A 19,024-nucleotide genomic window follows, 5' to 3' on the forward strand; every position below is an offset into this window, starting at 1 on the left:
CCGGCTTATGACCCGAGATATGTGTCCACAAAGTAAACCTCAGGCACGGAGCAAGAATAAGATAGGAGGCGAAACTAGGCTTCCTAGCGCGGCCAGATAATGTCACAAGCACTAGTCATACATTAAGCCAGTGGCATCTGCCGCGGGTGAAGAAACTGCGCGGCCGCCGCAATCAGCATTTCACTGCTCAGCCCCGGAATACCGTAAGTGCGGCCGCTATCACTTTGTCCATCAGGTGCCGCTACCCTCTCCTTCGCCGTCGCAGCGATGAAGCTTCGCAGTCCGCCTTGGTTTTCATTGTGACATTATCTGGTCGTTCGCATGCACTTGCCGCAATGGGCCGTTTCGCCTCCCATATATTCTTGCTCCATGACCTCCGGATACATTAGCGTTCTACTTCACATCACGCACCTGGATTCCAGGTGTGCTTAATCTAGGGGTCAAACTTTGAGAACGTGTACCTTTAGCCACGAGCAAGATCCTAATTTCTGTAAAGTAGGCTAGCTTTACTTATCAGGTGGTGCCAATTTCCTAATTTTGTGCACAAGTTCTTTAAAGCCAGCATTTAAAACATCGAGGAATGGGTTTTTGTTAATTAGTGGAGTAGATATGTGATTTCTTGAATTTAACATCTGCCTGGTTGCGCACACCAGCGGCAGGAGCGGCACTCGGGTTTCTCGTAGTTTCCTTATGTCTAAAGTAACTTGAAACCCTATGTACCATAAGTTCCGAAATAATGCCCACCCAAATTTCAGAGATGGTGAAAAATAAGGGGTTGACGATCTTTTGGGTCTGGTGCGAAAAACTACAAATAGTGGCCACACCTCCAAGCAAAACTGCGGAGATATCAAGAAAACATTCCAGATGGGCGAACTGTCGGCTCAAGTGCAGAAAGGACAAATAAGTGGCCGCATTAATACACGAATAGATGATTTGAGTTTAATTTGTTCACTCATCGGCGCTAAAGCCATCGATTTTAGGGGGTGGGCAATGTTTGGGTTCTTTTAGTAAACTGAATATTGCACCCCTAAAGGGGGAAGGGTGATGTTTTGGGGGTGGGTGTTTGCTCGGAACTTTATGGTAAACAATCCAGACAACTCACTCCAACACACCCACACCTGCACACACACACAAACACACGTGTTACACAACTTATTCCTGTTGCACAACCAGTCCCCGAATCAGCATGGCCTGAAGCAGCACTCAGTGCTTGACAGCTTTAATAACTTTTTAGATATTGATAAAACAATTATTATCAAATCAAGTTAACAGGGAATTTTGCCGAGAAAAGAAAATGAAAAATAAGCACGAAATGCTATCCCAATCTGGCTACAAAAACAAATTAGCACAAAAAATGCCACAAGCACTGCAATTGCATTATACACCGACATAAATGCATGCTGCCCTTACACTGCAGCTAGACAGCTCCGACAAAGGTCACGTCAACGTAAGAGTCAAACAAAGGTAGCTCAACCAACGCCGCCTGTATAAACAGTGCCTAACGCGTGAGCGAAAAATGGCCAAACAGCCACTCTCCTGTTGCTCTCTCCTACCCTTTCCCGCTCCGTAGCCTTCCTGCGTGCTTTCATGTCCGCCAGCTAGCGCCGCTTCTCGGAAACTATGCAAAATAGTTGAGTTTGTCTAGCATTCCCCAGGCGGCGCTGCAACGCTTTCGAGGCAAGCTGACAGACACACGCTGTAGAAATGGGTGCAGTGTTCGCGACTCGCGAGCAGTGACGTAAGGCAGGGTTGTCCGCCGGCGCGCGCCACACAGCGGTGGAGTGGCTGAACTAAGTGTCCCTACCCTTCCCATTGGAAAGCAGGCAACGCGTCAGGCAATGTTTATACAGGCGGCGTTGGCTCAACATATTGCATGCTTTTGAGAGACCTAAAGCTGTAAGTATGCTATCTTGCACAGAAATAAACAAACGTATGCTCTTATAAAAGCTTAGCCAGTGGTAAATTAAATGTTAATAAGAAAAATATTAACCTGCCCATGCAATTTTCCCTTATTTTGTGCATGAAGAGAACATGGTGGCAGAGTTTAGGTAGACGTACAAAACCATGTTAACTGTAATCTCTCATTAGAAGGACCCATACTGCAGTTCATAGTATATGTAACATTACCCCAAAATTTGCCCGTTAATGTTCATATCTCATTTGTCACTGAACCCCCAAGACGATACTCAATTTTCCTGATTTCACAGCTATGATCATTGCAAGTTAACACAAAAATAACACAGGGCATTTTAAATTGTACTCACCGGAAGATGCTTTGCTGAATCGAGGAATACAATGAGCACAGCTGCTGACAGGGGTGTTTTAGTTGAGATGGCCCTGACTTCTTCCATTTGCTGGAAAGAGATCAAAGCATGATAATACAATGAACAGAGAAGGCAATGCACTCCCCTACATAAAAGCAAATCTTCAGTTAAGGCTGATATAAAGCCAAACCTTTGTTACAATGTTCTGCTTTTATTAGCAAGGGCTTTCAATTTGTTTAACCGCACAAAAATAGATGGAACAACAGAAATCGCAGCAGTCAACATCCGCACATTAATGCAATAATGTTAGCAATGGTTAGCACTCACTTAGGTAATTAGGCAGGCCTTGATATTATGTTTGGTTGGCTCAAAAAACATCGCAGAAATAAAGCAAGGCCTTCAACTGCCTGTGTAAAGTACCATATAATCTCGAGTGAGGGCTGCGCCCGTGTACGGGCAGCATCCGCCTTCTTCGAACTAATATTTTGCAAAAAAAGGGTTGTCCATGCGTTAGCTCCACTTGCTTTTCAAAGCACCCACCTAAACAGCTGCATTGAGTCGTCACCCGCAATCTCCCAAGGTAACGCGTGAACGCCCCAGATAAGGGCATCGTGCCTGCCCTGCCACGCCACAAGTTCTCTCTCCTCTTTTAAGGCAGCACCACCCCATACGCGGCGTTGACTACTGTATAATACTGAGCAAGCACTCCCCCTCGACGTGGGGATAGTATAAGAAATTTCGAGGAGGGGGCCCTTGTTCGGAACAGCCCCATAATTCAAAATGGCGGCGTGAAAATGGAGAAGAAATTTTACCTTCCTCAGAAAAATAGTCATCGTAGCCAGGAACCAAACCTAGGTTCTCTAATGTGTGGAGTTGCAAAGCTACCCAGCGAGTCCATGTACCACAAAGTGGCCCCTTATTGGGCCCCTAGTTTTGAGAATTATAAATTAGCCTGCCATCTCTTGAAAGGAAGTTTAATTAACAAACGGAAGCTTTACTGCGATATTTAGCACTAACCTAACACACATAAAACTGTTAAACTAATCAAGCTAGCCTGCTGTTCCCTGCTAAAAAAATCCCGGGCCATCTCCACTGATGTGAAACCTGGGGAGGGGCGAAGCATGCAGTGTACAAGTGTATTCGTGGCGCCTTGGCGTTTTTGTCAACGGAGGTGAAACTGCTGGGAGGTAAACGTACAGTGTAGACCGCTTATAACGTATGTCGCAGGAGCCTCAAAAATCTGCACTATAAGCGGTACCACGCACTATAAACAAAACATGCGCGAACCCAACCAGTTTACCATCTACCTTTCAGTCATTCCTTGTTTATCATCACTCAAACGAAGACCTCTTAATAAAAATAGCAGTGCGGTCTTTATTTCTTTATTTCTTTCTTAAGAGGAAGGGCTCGCTATATTCCGAGGTGCTGCAAGCCATGACGGTTGTGGCTATCACGTTCATGCAAATGGAACACGTGAACTAAAGGGTGCCTATTTTTTTTCTGTTCTATGTCAAAATTAGAGAAGATCACGGAGTGCGCACTGCGTGGGATAGCCGAATATGTCTTTTTTCTTTCTCGCAACCCTAAAACGATGCCTAAGCTGCGCCGGTCGATCAGCGGACCCGCCAAAAAACCACCCTATAAGTGGTATTGCACTTCGGGCAACCGCATTATATAAGCGGTAAGCTTATGCGTTGACTTCTATGGGAGGCCTACCGGTGGCCAGGAAAACCCACGTTAAATCCGGTCCCACACTATAAGTAGTTACGTTATAAATGGTCTACACTGTATACAGCTTTGCTTAAAAGTCTCTTGTCTTTGAAGCACAAAGCTCTCTAGCATGAAACGTAAACGAGTGTCCCGGTGTTTTTTTAGTACGCGTTACGAAGCACTCCAGTGTGAGGCGTAAACGAGTTTCCCGGTGTTTTAGTACCGTGACTACATGAGACGAATGATGATTATGACAACGACAGGAGGCGCCAACAGCCCCAGCCCCTAAGGGGCTTCGCCCCCTAAAAAAAGAAGAAGTCCGGTGGGGGAGCTCACCAAAGCCAGGTCATCTGTGTTGCAGGAGAGATTGAGCCAGAAGGTTCGCAGGCGGATCTTGCCTGACTTCGTGTCATCCAGGGTCAGCCACTGTGCATCATCCCCCCCAAACGAAGACCATTTTCATACACGATCAAAACTGGTTCATGCGTGTAAAACTTTTGGCTTGGCAGCCCCTCTGCAGAGTTAGTACTGTCACTGAGAAAAGAAAAGAGGCCTGCATGGTATCCCCAAGCAACATTTTGCCCTCAATCTGAAAGACTTGAAAGACTCACAAGTGCACATCTGTGCACGAAATTTATGTAGGCCTGCTGTCCCATTTGCACATGGCACTCTTTCAATATCCAAATATAACACACACGTCATTTCAGAATAATGCACTTGATGGCCAACAGTGCTTTTGAAGTTCTTAATAAAAAAAAAAGTAACACCTGCCAAGCACAACTCATAGAAAACACCAGAATTATACTGCTCACTCCTAAGTAGCTGCCCTCCCTCTACTTACTTTGTGCCCCTGTAGGAAGGAAGGGAACTGCGTAACAGACCTAGGCAATAAATTTTTGTGATGCTCAAGATAATCTATAGAGTTAAGAAGGAAAAAATACTACATATTAATTAAAATAAATTTATTTGTTTTGTAAATGTGTGGGTACTCAAATTCGATAAGTGCAGTAATCTAATACATTTTGAATGTAGGTAAGACAGAAACTCTCTCTCTCTCTCTCTCTCTCTCTCTCTCTCTCTCTCTCTCTCTCTCTCTCTCTCTCTCTCTCTCTCTCTCTCTCTCTCTCTCTCTCTCTCTCTCTCTCTCTCTCTCTCTCTCTCTCTCTCTCTCTCTCTCTCTCTCACACACACACACACACACACACACAAATCGAAATCATCCCTTATTCACAACCACAAAGTAAGATAACGAGGAGCGCCGACTGTGGCCCAGAAAAAAATCATTTGCGCAAGCCGATAATGTCCCCGCGCCACCGGCCGCCCAGCTTTCCCTTCGCTCTCTTCCTCTGTTGCAACGCCCTCGTCGTTGCGGCTTTGTACGTTGCTCTCCCTTTGCTCGCTCTCCCCAGGGGCTTGTTTCCTTCCGCTGCGACATCTGCCTTCTAACATGTCAAACTGCGCGCGCTATCGAGATGCGCGTGGAATCCAAATCACGGGGCGCTGCCGCAATTAGCGGTAGGGTAATCGCACACCGCCACATGTGTGACAATCGCTTATTCTTTATCACGGAACGTTTAAGCCCGTTCTACATGGCGCGTTTTTTGTCTGCGAATTTGGTGGAACGAACATTCGCATTTGCGAAGTTCACAATGCCTGGAAATGTCGTCTACATGGCCTGCGAATGTCGCGATTTTCTCATTTCAGAGGCAGGTTGTTTGCAAACCGCCCGAGAGCAGATCTTGTTGTGATTTCAAAAAAAAAAAAAAAAAAAAAAAAAAAAAGGTTTTAGTTTACTTTCTGGGTACATTTCTTTAGACTGCATTGCAGTAAATACGAGTTTATTTGCGGTTTCGTACAATCGCCAATTATTTAGGAATATACGCACACATAGCAGAGAAGGCAAACACAGCAAGCCATCCTGGGTTCGCTTTTTGTGTGTGCCTAGCACACCTCGGTTTACCTCGAACAGTTCTTCTGTACTTCGTTCCTGCTGTGATGTCCGCCACTTGCATGGACACCGATCAAGCATTCATAAAAAAGGGCGCACGACATCGCGTTGTGAACGCACGTGTGTGTGTTTTGGTCACTTTTGTGCGCCCACGCTTATGCCGCACTTGGACAAGCAACGCCATCTGGTTGCTAAGCGTGCAACCAGAGATGCCATGACGTTCACCTAGCTGTGTTCTTATTGGCCACAGGTTCGGCTCCTCTACGCCGCACGAGCGGCATTCGCGGGAGACGCTCAACCATTCTAAACATTTGGCACTTTGCCGCAGCAATGAAAAAAGGTCATTTTGCCGCACGAGCGGCGCTGCATCTGCGAATTCGCAGGGAAAATCGCACCATGTAGAACCAGCTTTAGTCAAAAATAATCAAGACGAGCTGAAAAATACCGATTTAACCCAGTAAATCTAAGATGCAATCGTTTGACGACGATTTCTGGAAAAAAAAAAGAAAAAAAAAAAGAAAACAAGAAATGAGCTAGAGCAATATCGCACCCTACAACATGCACACTAGCTTTATTCGGCTTATGGTAACGCGATGAAGTGCGAAAATCGCCTTTCTTTACCTTGCCCGCTATCCTGCCGCACGCTTAACGATTTATGCTTCTTCTGCGCACAAACAACGTCAATGAAGGTCGCCCACAATCTATAGGTGTGCGCCAATGATGCATACATTTCCACACAAGAAATTTACGGCTGCTGCCTTGCAATGAATATGGAAAGGCGCTGTCAGCATGATTAGGTGACAAAGAATTCCGAACGCTATCTTTATTTTAACCGGTGTCATTATTAGGGCCCGATGTTCACTGTCGCTGTGCGTTCGTGTAATTTTGTCAATGCAGCTTGCGGATAACGCCAGATGCATTGCTGACCAATGTGTTCTGATGACCTGGTTTGTGAAAATAGTTTTTCTAGAATGAAGAACCAAGCTGGATGATGACCTATATTCCATCATAAGAAGTGCTCGCGTTTTTTTTTTAAATTTAATTTAATTTAATTAAGAAAAAAAACAAATTAAATTTTCAGCATGTGCTTACATCTACACCTCTCGCTATCTTATTAACGTTGGCATCGACGGGCGTCTGCCACCTGCATGTCGTATCTGTGTGTCGTAATTAACATTTGGACAGCCTGTTAAAGGGACACTGAAGTGATATGTAAACATTGCGGGATTACTTGCGCAAATTGTAGTCCGGAGTCCCCAGGCCATGTTACGACCACTCTGGGCGCGTTTACGCGATTTTATTTAGTAGAAAAATTAATTCGAAAATGCTGTCCTCCTCTCTTTACGCTCGCCCATTTTCTGCGGCGTTTTCGTGTGACGTCGAGAGGAGCCGAGCTCGCAATTGGCTACGCTACTGCACGGCTCCCCGGCCTTCAGACAGAGTCAGTCGGCCCAGCGTTTCGTCCGCCGGCCGCCGACGGGTCGTCGCAATTCGTTCGCTCAGTTGAAACGAAGCCAGGACACGTTTGGGAATGGAAGAATCTGCCTTTCTTTACTTGGTTAGTTTGTACACTGTATCTAGCTCCAAGTCAAGGTCGCTTCACACAAGCGCTGCACAAGCGCACATGCGACGCTTCGCTGACTGGTACGCCAATACGAAAATACAAGGCCTCTTGAAGGCGGGAGAAGAGTCAGCGAAGTCAATATAGGTACTAAGGAAATAAAATCAACTGATATTTTACCGTACAGCGTAAAAATAGGGTGCGGGAAGCACTTTTTTGCGCTGGGCGAACAAGCACAGCGGTCAGCAGCACGACTACGCATCTGCGAAGGCTTTTCCGTCTACGAAATGCAATTGCTAGACGTGAGCTATTTGGAAACTCGGGGGACGCTTACTGCACGAGCGCAATACAACAAATAGTCACCTAAGCTGCTTGAAAGGCCATAACTAAATAAAAGTGTAAACTTGTTGTACAATATATACCTTATATTACCAAGGTCGGCGGAGCTGTTCCGTGGCCGAGTGCTCTGAGGCGCTAGGTATGTTGCCGCAAGTGTTTTGCAAGTCACGAGTTCGAGTCCCCGCGGGTACGTGCTTTTTGTTTTTTGTAAGTTAACTTTTTCGTTTTCTGCCGATGTTTTCTACATTGACTTCACCTTTTTTTGGGCCGCAACGTTCATGGTTTTTTTGTAAGTTAACTTTTTCGTTTTCTGCCGATGTTTTCTACATTGAGTTCACCTTTTTTTGGGCCGCAACGTTCATGGTTTTTTTGTAAGTTAACTTTTTCGTTTTCTGCCGATGTTTTCTACATTGAGTTCACCTTTTTTTGGGCCGCAACGTTCATGGTTCCACGAACTAGTTCACAGAAAGCGCGCAGGCTGGCACTGGCGCGCTAGCGAGTTCTCGTTGGCGTGCTGTTGCCATAAGCACCGACTGCTTGCGGGCAGTGGGCACAGGCCAGAATGAACAGACCCTTGGCCTGTGCGATTTTTGTAAGTTAACTTTTTCGTTTTCTGCCGATGTTTTCTACATTGAGTTCACCTTTTTTGGGCCGCAACGTTCATGGTTCCACGAACTAGTTCACAGAACGCGCGCAGGCTGGCACTGGCGCGCTAGCGAGTTCTCGTTGGCGTGCTGTTGCCATAAGCAGCGACTGCTTGCGGGCAGTGGGCACAGGCCAGAATGAACAGACCCTTGGCCTGGTGCGAACAGGCTTTTTACGGTACAGGCATGAGTGAGGCAAGCTCCAAATATGGGGGAAAAGCGCATGACATTTGGGCGTCTGCGGGTACGCGGAGGGCGTCCATGCACTGCGTAGGCCTCGGCTAGTGAATGCTACGATTCCAAGCCGTCCTGGGAGGCTTATCTTTATGCATTTTTACAGGTGACAACATGGCAGAAGCGCGGTACGATGATTACTGAGTTATTGAGAATGCCCATCCAACAACGCCACCGGTTGTGTTTTACAGAACCGAAACCGAAACCGAAACTTGTTTGGTTGCTCACCTTGGGCATCGTCCAATCACGGTGCGGCTCCTCCTAACGTCACAGCTTTAGTTGGTGCGGCCGCCGCAAACCGCGCATGGTAGTTTTTCTTCTTTCGCGCTTTGTAAAATAATTACCGATTTGTCAACCGGATAAACGATGAAAAGTGTGCTAATTTGAGCCAGTCTACGCAGTGCAAGCAAAAACGGGAGCTTGACAAATTCACTTCAGTGTCCCTTTAAGGGGTCGCAAGTGTTCACATGCTGGACAGGGGGGGAAAGTGCTGTGGAGCCAGCCATGATACGGAAGTATTTCTCGAAGGGTCCGCCAGCGTGCCCAGCCGTGGTTGTTTCGGAAATACTCTCAACTAGTCTGATCTTATGAAAGGAGTAGCTGTTCATGCAATTCAAATAGTTAAGGTGATTTGAAACGTATTGTTGCCTTCTGAAGCACCTAGCGCCAGTCATCATTGTTCAAGCAGCACTCTTGTGTTTTTCGTGCGTTCTATAGCAAGGAGCAAGCTGCTTTCGACTATTTGGATGTAGTTCTCAGAGGAGTGCAGTGCACTATTCAGTAGTGTGGGGCGCACTATGCATAATGCAATGCGCACTGTCGTATGCAGTTCAAAAAACAGAAGAAAAGAAGCTCGGCGCTACACCCCCCCACAACACGAGCAGAGATACTGAAGCAATTCGGCATGCCAGCTGACTGGCTAGCATTCATACCGAGCTTGAGCCAGTAAGCATAGTTTAGAAATGGCGAAAAAGTAGCGGGCACTTTTAAAATTGTTTGTTGTTAGAACTAGTTGGCTTCCGTCAGCTTTTGTAATAAATGTAGAACACAATCAAATTAGTATTCCCCAATTTATGGGACGTACTCCCATTTGTGGCACGCAGTGCGGAATCGGTAGCATTTCTCCAGTGGCCAGATGTCTGTATGCGATTTCTACATTTTGTTTTCCCACCCTGAAAAGCAATCCTTGCGGTATCTTTACTGTACGACAACTTCATTCCGTGAGGTAGTGGTTATCTAGGAGGTGCTGTCAAACAAGCTCATCAACCCGTGCGAAGGAAGCACGCAACGGACGCGAAGCTGCACAAAGCAGGCCCAGAACAAGCGTCGCTGAAGCAGACGACAAAGCTGGCGGAATGGGTCCTGCCGTCGCGCCCGCCTGGCTGAGCGGGCTCCGGCAGATGGGGAACGCCGATTAACAGCGCCTGTTTATCGGCGCTCCTGTTTATCTCACTTGTGTTCACAACTAAATTCAAGGATATACATTCCAACCGGTAGCAATGTTTAATGGATCCAACGGCTGGTTTGAGAAGTTCCTTGAACACCCTCTGCTGACGCTTTGGAGATGTTGCACATTACAGTTCAACCGGCCAACAAGAATTTTGTTAATGCAGACAGCATTAATGGAGTTAAAACGTATCAATCAGAGCACCTGCTTCATTTTGCTCTTCCCCTATGTCATTTGTAATACTGTGGGAAAAGTTCCGGTGCACTGGTCAGGGACAAGCGAGGCTTTAATTCTGATTTGTACCTCCAGTTCAAAGACGTTTTTGACTACAGCTCCTCAGGATGGTGCTGCAATCCGTAGCGCATGCAACAAAGTTCTCAAATTAATGAGGCCGACGCTCATGAGCCGCTGTCATCGTGGTTTTTCTAGACCTACGTACGAATTCACAACCAAATGCCGTGAAAAAAAATCTGAATATGATCCTAATTATTTTGTCAACAGTGCCCACTCATAATTCATTATTTTTACTATTCTGTCATGACGCACGACCACAAGCCACGAAAAAGGCTAAAAAAAAACAAGAAGAAGCAACTGCTTGCCATGTCTGCCTGCCCTTGGCTCTCCAAGTCGCTCACAGCAACAGACACCCTGGAAAAAGAAAAACAGAACAGAAAGGTTACCTTCACCTGAAAGAAGAACTCACACACATTAGTTTCCCACTGGTGCCACTTCGTTTCACACAACACCACTCGCACAAGTCTCGCATCAATTCTTCGGATATATGTAGTACCTAAATTTTAGAGCCAGAGGCATGTCCTCTTCAAAAGACATTGCAGTGATTTGTAAACACTGCGGGATTACTTTCACAAATTGTAGTTCGGAGTTCCTAGGCCACGTTTCGACCAACCTCGCTGCATTTACGTGACTTTATATATTAGAAAAAGCAATTTGAAAGTGCTGTTCTCCTCTCTCCATTCTCCTTGCCGATTTCCTATGACGTTTCGTATGACGTCAAAACGAGATGGCTTGGCTTGACTGCGCTACTGCACGGCTCGTCACCCTCTGACAGAATCAATCGGCCCAGTATTTAGTCGGCCAGCCACCAGCGGGTCATTGCAATTCGTTCGCTCAGTTGAAACTAAGCCACGACACGTTTGTGCCTGGAAGAATGGGCCCTTGGCTTGTTTGTTTGTACACTGTATGAAAGTTTAATTCTAAGTCGCTCCACACAAGTGCACGTGCGACGCTTCGCTGATTGGTACGCTAGTAAAAGAAATTTAAGGCCAATTGAAGGCAAAAGAAAAGTCAGCGAAGTTAATATGGTACTAAGGAATTAAAACCAACCGAAACTTTTATTGTACAGCGTAAAACCAAGGTGCAGAAAGCATTTTTTGCGCTGGGTGAACGATTGCTTTTCTGCCCAAGGAATGCAGTTGCTAGAGGTTAGATGTTTGTGGGAATTTGGGGGACGCTTACTGCATGAGCGTTATTTAAGAAATAGTCATCTAAGCTACTTGGAATGCTAAAACTAAATAAAAATGTAAACAGGCTATACAATATATACACTATATTTTTGTTCCTTACAAAGCTGGTTAGTGGCCAAGCGATCTGGAGCATTCGATGCATTGTTTTGCAATTTTCAAGTTTGAATCCCCGATAGCGGATGTGTTCTTTTTTTCATTTTGAAGTTGATTTATTCGTTTTTGGGTAGGGTTTACTATAGTCAACTCGCATTTTTTTCCACTGTAACGTTCACTGCACCGCAAGCAAGTTTGGAGAACGCGTGCAGACTGACACTGACGTGCTGGCGAGTTCTCATTGGCGTGGTGTTGCCATCAGCACCACTTGCTTGCAGACGCACTGCCGAATCTACCAACCCTTGGCCTGGTGCGAACACGCCTTTTATTATATAGGCACGAGGCAGGCAAGCTCCAAAGATGGGGGGCAAAATGCATTGCATTTGAGAGTCTCCATGGCCGCAGAGGGCGTTCATCCACTGCGTACGCATTGGCTAGCGATTGCAGCGATTCCAAGCCGTGCTGGCAGGCCTATCTGATGCATTTTATAGCAGACGACAAGGCAGAAGCGCAGCATGCCAATTACTGAGATATCGAGAATGCCCAGCCAATAATAACGTCGGATGCCAAGCATGTTGTTGTACAGAACTGAAACAGAACCTGGTTTGAATTTTATCTTGGTACATCATTGGAAGAATGGACAACCCCGCCCCCTCACTTGGGCGCCGGGAGCACGATCCTTTCCTTGTGGAGTTCGTGCGAGCGGCAGACCTGACCGGATGACTCTGACGGCCACCCCACTCCCTTTCCCTTCTTCCCTCTTCCCCAACTAGGCTAAGAAGGCCCCCGTATCATTAATATATAATTAATAAAGTTTCATTCATTCATCTTGGCCATACATACTGTCTTCATGCTGTTGGTGCACGATATCTTCATGCTGTTTATCTTCATGCTGATTATCTTCATGCTGTTGGTGCACAAAAGTGATGGAAGGTATCCAGTGCGGTGCTTTGTTGTGCTCACAGGGGGCAAGCTGAGTCCTCATTTTGATTGTAGTTTTTAGGTATTTGTGTTGAGTTACGCATGCGTAGCGTTGCACAACTCGGTTTATACGTGTGTATACCTTCCCAATAATATTTAGTCGGGAGTCGGCATTTGTGGTGTCCATTACTTACTAGTGTACCGTCCTTTTACGCTGTGCAAGGTGAACGTATTCCGACTCGCCCAAATTTCCACCTGAATTCAATCGTTTCTGGCCCCCAAACTTATTATCTCAGTACTTCTGTTTCATTACCTCTTCTATCATGAAAAAAAGAAAAAAAAAAAACTTTGCATAAATTTCTTTGGGTCACGCAGCCAGTTCCCCCCGTTAAAAAAAGACTTAGGGCTTGTTATGTCGCATGTTATGCTGCACAGTAAAATAAAAACACACACAAAAAAAGACCGACCACTCGCACCTAGGAACATTTTTTACTATCAGGTGCACCTTTGATGCCAGCAGCATATGTTTCACTGACATGCTAATCGCATTCCTACGTGGATGCATTGGCCTGTACTGCTGCATTTTGCTCTTTTGGTTGGTTGAATAACAGCACAGGTACAATACATTCCCCCTTGTTTATTTCTGTTGTGTATGTAGTATTCTATGTAAAACATGCAGATACGTCAGAATTATGCTCGTCCATGTTTTTGCTGTGCCTAACATAAAAAAGAAAGGCCAGTCCAACCTCGTTAATTTAAACTAAAAAATCAAATTATTACGCTAGTCCCAAACGTGAAATTTGCGTGCAGCTGTTAGGAGAAGCATCTGCATGACCAGCATTGTTGACTTGGTAATGAGGAATGCAAGCAGTACAGCAACCCTGATACAGTAACGCAAAGCAATTCAGCTGTGAAATCAACTCAGGCACATGCTTGTATAATGATTAAGAGAACACTGCGAATATCGTGGCTGGTACAGACAATGCGCTGTGCAGCCCGTTGCAAACAGAGTGGAGTACGGTGCAAGGGTGCATTTCACAGCAGCCACCACAGACGGACCTCTGCTCGGCAAATGGACAACGGCACGCTGCTCTGCCGCCATCTTTTCTCCTTGTGCTCTCTTCACTACGACCGTCATTCAGTCACTACGGAGCTCTGCGCTCGCCTTCTTTCATCCTCCCCAGTGCCGATAGACTGTTCACTTCGCTCAGCTACACCGACAACGATGTCCCTCAACCACAGTAACAGGCGCTTATAATTAGGGGGGGACACTGGTCTTAAAAAACAACTTCTAATTTTCAAGTAAACTCTGTGAAACTTGTTAGTCTTGCTGCTTTTTTCTCCACTGATTTCAAATATGCCACTATTTTTTCAGTTGGTTGATCAGTTCCCAAGACAATTAGAGATAATTAGCCATTTTTGGTCAAACAGTAGACAAAGCAGTGTTGGCCATAAAACTGTAATCTTTATATTTTCTAATAGTACTAAGCACCCTGGTGAATGCAATAATCAAAGCAGTTTTTTTATGCATCGCTTGGAACTAATTTTACAGCTAATTAAACTTTGGTGGCACCAGTGGAAAAGAACCATTTTGAGTGACCATTTCAAACACCGAAGTTGAATGAACTGTAAAATTAGTTCCAAGCGATGTTTTTTGACCAACACTGTTTTGTCTATTGTTTGACCAAAAATGGCTAACTATCTCTAATTGTCTTGGGAACTAATTGACGAACTGAAAAAATTGTGGCATATTTGAAATCAGTGGGGAAAAAGCAGCACGACACAAGTTTCACAGAGTTTACTTGAAAATTAAACATGGTTGTTTTAAGACCAGTGTCCCCCCTTAATTAAGCTGCACTTTTGATATTGCTGCTGCTATTGCCGTGCCATAGTTTTATTCCTGGCATTGCAGTCCACCAATATACGGCCACTTCTTTTCCCACTTCAGTGCTTCTATGTCATCTTCATTAGCTACTACTTCAGTATATGTCCAGAATGCAATGCAGCTTGAGTCAGAAACCCACTCGTAGCAGTTCTGTGGTGCAACAAAGAAAAAGAAAAGGTGGACCCCAGCTTGCCTGCCCAGAAAGTCGTCCTTGCTGCTCTGGTCCTCATCCATCCATCACTTCGATATCCAAGGTGGTTCCAGGGATCTGGTAGACAACAGCCTGCAAGCGCAAAGCATGTTGCAACGAATGGAAATCATGACAACAAAATAAAAGTGGAACATGGAACGTCCAGCCTGGCACAGTCAACTTGCCTCGCAGTAGTAGTTCCACTTGGGGTTCACGGTATTGGGAATAACCTGCGTGCGGAACTCCTGGGCACCAACTGAAATCAGACGTCAATGCCAAGCAAGGATAAAATGGTCCGAGTTAAGCTAACCATAAAAAATATTTTAAAAGAAAACCTTCCTTTTTAATTTCAACCAAGAGCACTAAATGTGCAAACATTCATCAACTGTTTGAAGAGGCAGTGACACTAAATTACAAAAAACACAACGTGATAATTGAAATACGTTTTAAACATTTCGTGACCACTGCGCGAAATACTGACAGTGTCCTGTGAATGAGTTATGAAGCGCTGAGGCAAGATGGCCCTATTCCCCATTTCTGACGTCACAGCTCATTCAGGCTCATCATTGCCACATAGCCTCTGCTGTGCCCTATTAACTTCTCCTTCCAGTAACTAGAGATTTCTATTTCAATTCTTTACCCAACCGTTTGTGTAAATTTTTAAGGCACAATGCATTGTACACCATCCCGATGCATACTCCACATTGTGTTGAACAATGCCGTCACACGTGGTAGTCCAAAATTCCGGTCACTATACGTTGGCAGAGGGTAAACTCGGCAAATATGATCTACGACAGCGAGGTAATAAAATATCTAAGATTTTTCGTTTTTCTTTACCTTGTCAGATAGCATCATCACTCGCTATAAGCCTGCGTGAAAAGCAGCAACACTGCCTAACACACACCACAATTCTCCAAGCCATGACAGCTTGCAATCACAACAAAGAGCTCGTAAGAGAATACAGGCTACAAGCGAGAGATAGCAGGGGTAAGAGCTATATTTTCTAAATAGTACCAGCACGACAGCCAAGGGAGAATAGCCTGAAATAAACTCGGAAGACTATTCACGAACTTGTGATGATGGCGTAAGGGTCCGATTTCCCCAAGCCCAGCATGCCGATGTCTGCCTTGATCAAGTCCTTTGCCGCCACAACTTCAATCCGCAGGACACCCTGCATGCACAACAACAAAAAAAAAATCCACACTAACATGAGCCTACATAGAAGCTAATTAGAATGTACCCTAGCTATATTTACCCATTGCTTATTCTAGATTTCACAGCACTCCAATGCCAAACACTTTACGCTGTTAAGAAACAAATTTGCAGTAAAAGTTTGCACAGCCCTTTTTTTACACTACTTTCATTCCCAGCCATGCAAGACCAAATAATTTTTCCCAAAGCATAAGCTCTCCTCGAAGTAAGAGGGCGAGTTCATCTGAGTGCCAGCACTTTAATAGCGCTTTCTTTTTCTTCTTTTTTTGCACGAGTCAGCATAAAATTCAGGCTTCGGTCAAAGTACGACAGCAAGCAAACCAGTTGAAAATTTTATACCAGACTGAATAACAAAAGCAAATCTGCGTTGGTGGCAAGCGGGGTAGCTGGCAGGCCCAAAACGAAATGTGTAAATGCAACTACGAGTGGCCATTTAGGAAGAATCAATGTGATAGCAGAAGAGGGAGAGCTAAATATAATAGCGACAACAGAACTGAACTGTACAACAAACAGTCATACAGTAAGGCCCACAGACGGGGATATCAAAACTGTTTGCGAGATGAGGGGGCAATGAACGGAAGAACATAACACTTGGGAGGCTTCCAACATTTAAAAAAGAAGATCCAAGCCATGGTAACAGGCACTACTGCCGCTTTCCTATTCACCCTCCCACACTGTATGGGCTCCCAAGTGCATCAATATTTACAGGCAAGTGAAAGACAAAAGACAAGGGGGGAGGGAGGCTTTGCATTTCTATCAAGAGTAGAAGCTATGCAGAAGCAGCAGCTCTCGTAGGTTGCTTACACAGGGCAGAGAGTAGCGCAGTGTCTGGGTGGAGACGTGCTCCTGAAGTTTCATGGAGAACTTGTTTGGCAGCACCATCATGGCTGCCACTTGGTCAGAGACCGCCTTCTTCAGCAGGTCACTGGAACGAAGAAAACGAAACATGAGTACTACTAGTAAACATTGCAGGCAAGGCAAGGTGTTATGGGCAGCTGCGTTGTAAAACGAACAAGAAAAACGGAAGATCACTCACTTGAGACCGGGGACCTCCAAAACCTGTCCCAGGTTTGTCAGGGTGAAATCGATAGCCTGTGCCACACACAAGGAAGGACACGAAAAACAATTTAACAAGCACAGTAGAGATCTAGTTGAAGCTAGTGAGTGAGCACCGTCTCCTTCTTCAAAAGAGAACAGGAAACAAGTTCATCTATGCGTTACTCACGGGAGGCCTGAGGAAAAACACGGTGACGCCGCCAACCAATGGGATCTGCTTAGTCAGGGGCCTCATCACCACTCGCATATGGCCGTGTATCTGGAGGGAATAGGAAAAATTTAATATATTTGGAAGTCTAAAAGGCGCTGACCAGATATGTGCACTCAGAAGCATCCCACAAGTAGAAGGCTAATTATTTCGCAGTGCACAAGGCTTCTAAAAATGCACTAAAATCTCATACCACAGCTGCCTTAGTGTGTTTCACCCCCATAAAAAAATAACAACGTGGCTGGGAATTAAGATTGACCCAAACCCAGCCACTCAGCAAGAAGAAGTTTCCCACTATTTTTTAGCTATAAAATCGGTGTCCCAGGTCTTCATTGAAACAATTGTTTTAGTAGTTGGCGCAAAATGATAGATTATAAATAAATAAATAAATAAATCTGCATCTCTTTCACTTCAATTTTCTGATGGTATAGGCAGATGAAAGGAATATTACTATGAATGTCATTCGCCACGCTTAACGAACAGTTTGTAAGGTCACTAAGATTGCAAATCAGTTTTAAATAATGTAATCACTGGTACCGTATTTACTCGCGTAATGATCGCACTTTTTTTTCCAAAAATATGATGCCAAGTTAGGGGTGCGATCATTACGCGAGGTAAATTTTCCAGGAAAAGGTTTCAGCGCAGAAAACGCAAGTTGCAGCTCAGAATGTTTACGATGAGTCTCATGAACATCATAAACATAACAAATAAAAACAATAAAACTCCACTGACCCCCGAATGATGCAAAATGCAGTGTTTTCATTGCGGAACGCGCCGGAATTACCGAATTACGGAACGCGCCGGAACGAGTTTGCTGTTAGGTGAGAACAGGTCAAGCAATAAGTGGCTGCTGCTGTCAGTGTGGGCATCAAGACACGGCTGCCGACACAGCAAGCCGAGCGCGTTTTTTTTTTATGTTTTGTGGGTACATTATCTGCATTTAGTGAGAGTTTCTTCCGCACCAATAATGAACTCAAGCGTGCCGATATCGCTAATATCATCAAGTCCGCGGCAATAACGTAAGCCATGTCCGCTTTGAAAGAGGAGGAAACCAACGTAAGCACGACCATCGCCGTGTAGACTTAGCACACATACGACATATGGCTGCGGCAAGTTCAGGGTGCGATCATTGCGCGGGAAATAAAAAAGTCACATTTTGCCAAAGAACTTCAGGGGTGCGATCATTACGCGAGTGCAATCCTTATGCGAGTAAATACGGTAATTGTGAAACTTTATTTAACCACATTAAGGACATTGAGGATCCCGAGTGCCTTGTGCTGCTTTTGTGTCTCACTCACTTTATCAATAGTAGCCATGTCTCTTAATTAAGTAAAAACATTATTTCGGACTAAAGAGTGGATGAGAAAGCTATGAAAGGCTAGTCCTTTTACTAAAAGGAGGACAAGGTGCTCTAGGAAAGATACGCTCACATTTAAAGTAATTTGTGTTTCAATCAAGGAGAAGGCCAATTCATGGCTGTGGTCACAGCTTTCAGCCCCTGACTGTAGGTTGCATCAGTGGATTTGTAAGAAAATGGCCTTCGTACTAGATTCAGACTTCAGGAGTCCACACACACGGAGGACAATATGAAAAGGTGACAGATTCCATCTGTGTGTTTTGTATACACTATTTATGTAATGTGATATGATATTGAAATTGATATGATTTTAAAGCCTTGCAATAAGGAGGCAAAGACTGTCTCAGGTTCGTTCATGCGCAAAAAAAAAAAAAAAAAAAAATCAGAACCCCAGCCATTTCTACTAACGTGAAACCTAGGGAGGGGCGAAGAATGCAGTGTATAATTGTATTCTCAGCGTCTTGGCGTCTT

General features: G+C 44.9%; 2 protein-coding genes across 4 annotated transcripts in view; both read right to left on the bottom strand.

Annotated features, from left to right (window-relative positions):
* Esyt2 (extended synaptotagmin-like protein 2) overlaps positions 1 to 15,859 on the bottom strand; it is a 46,338-nt gene extending 30,479 nt beyond the window's left edge. Inside the window, exons 1-6 of the mRNA XM_077706520.1 lie at positions 15,792 to 15,859; positions 14,906 to 14,976; positions 14,724 to 14,813; positions 10,747 to 10,795; positions 4,311 to 4,400; positions 2,265 to 2,354 (exon numbers count right to left, since the gene is read on the bottom strand). Of these exons, the coding sequence (XP_077562646.1) occupies positions 2,265 to 2,354; positions 4,311 to 4,400; positions 10,747 to 10,795; positions 14,724 to 14,764 (270 nt within the window). The 5' untranslated portion in view covers positions 14,765 to 14,813; positions 14,906 to 14,976; positions 15,792 to 15,859. The remainder of the gene's footprint in view (positions 1 to 2,264; positions 2,355 to 4,310; positions 4,401 to 10,746; positions 10,796 to 14,723; positions 14,814 to 14,905; positions 14,977 to 15,791) is intronic.
* A 1,294-nt stretch (positions 15,860 to 17,153) lies between these two features.
* Positions 17,154 to 19,024, bottom strand: part of LOC144178578 (ubiquitin carboxyl-terminal hydrolase 25-like) — a 54,623-nt gene continuing 52,752 nt past the window's right edge. For all 3 annotated transcript variants that reach the window (XM_077706519.1, XM_077706518.1, XM_077706517.1), the window contains exon 23: positions 17,154 to 17,247. The gene's annotated coding sequence lies outside the window, so the exon portion shown is untranslated. The remainder of the gene's footprint in view (positions 17,248 to 19,024) is intronic.

This window comes from Haemaphysalis longicornis, unplaced genomic scaffold (genome assembly GCF_048455015.1).
Source record: "Haemaphysalis longicornis isolate Haplotype H1 unplaced genomic scaffold, Haemaphysalis longicornis Haplotype H1 scaffold_4, whole genome shotgun sequence".
Classification (NCBI taxonomy): Eukaryota; Metazoa; Arthropoda; class Arachnida; order Ixodida; family Ixodidae; genus Haemaphysalis; species Haemaphysalis longicornis.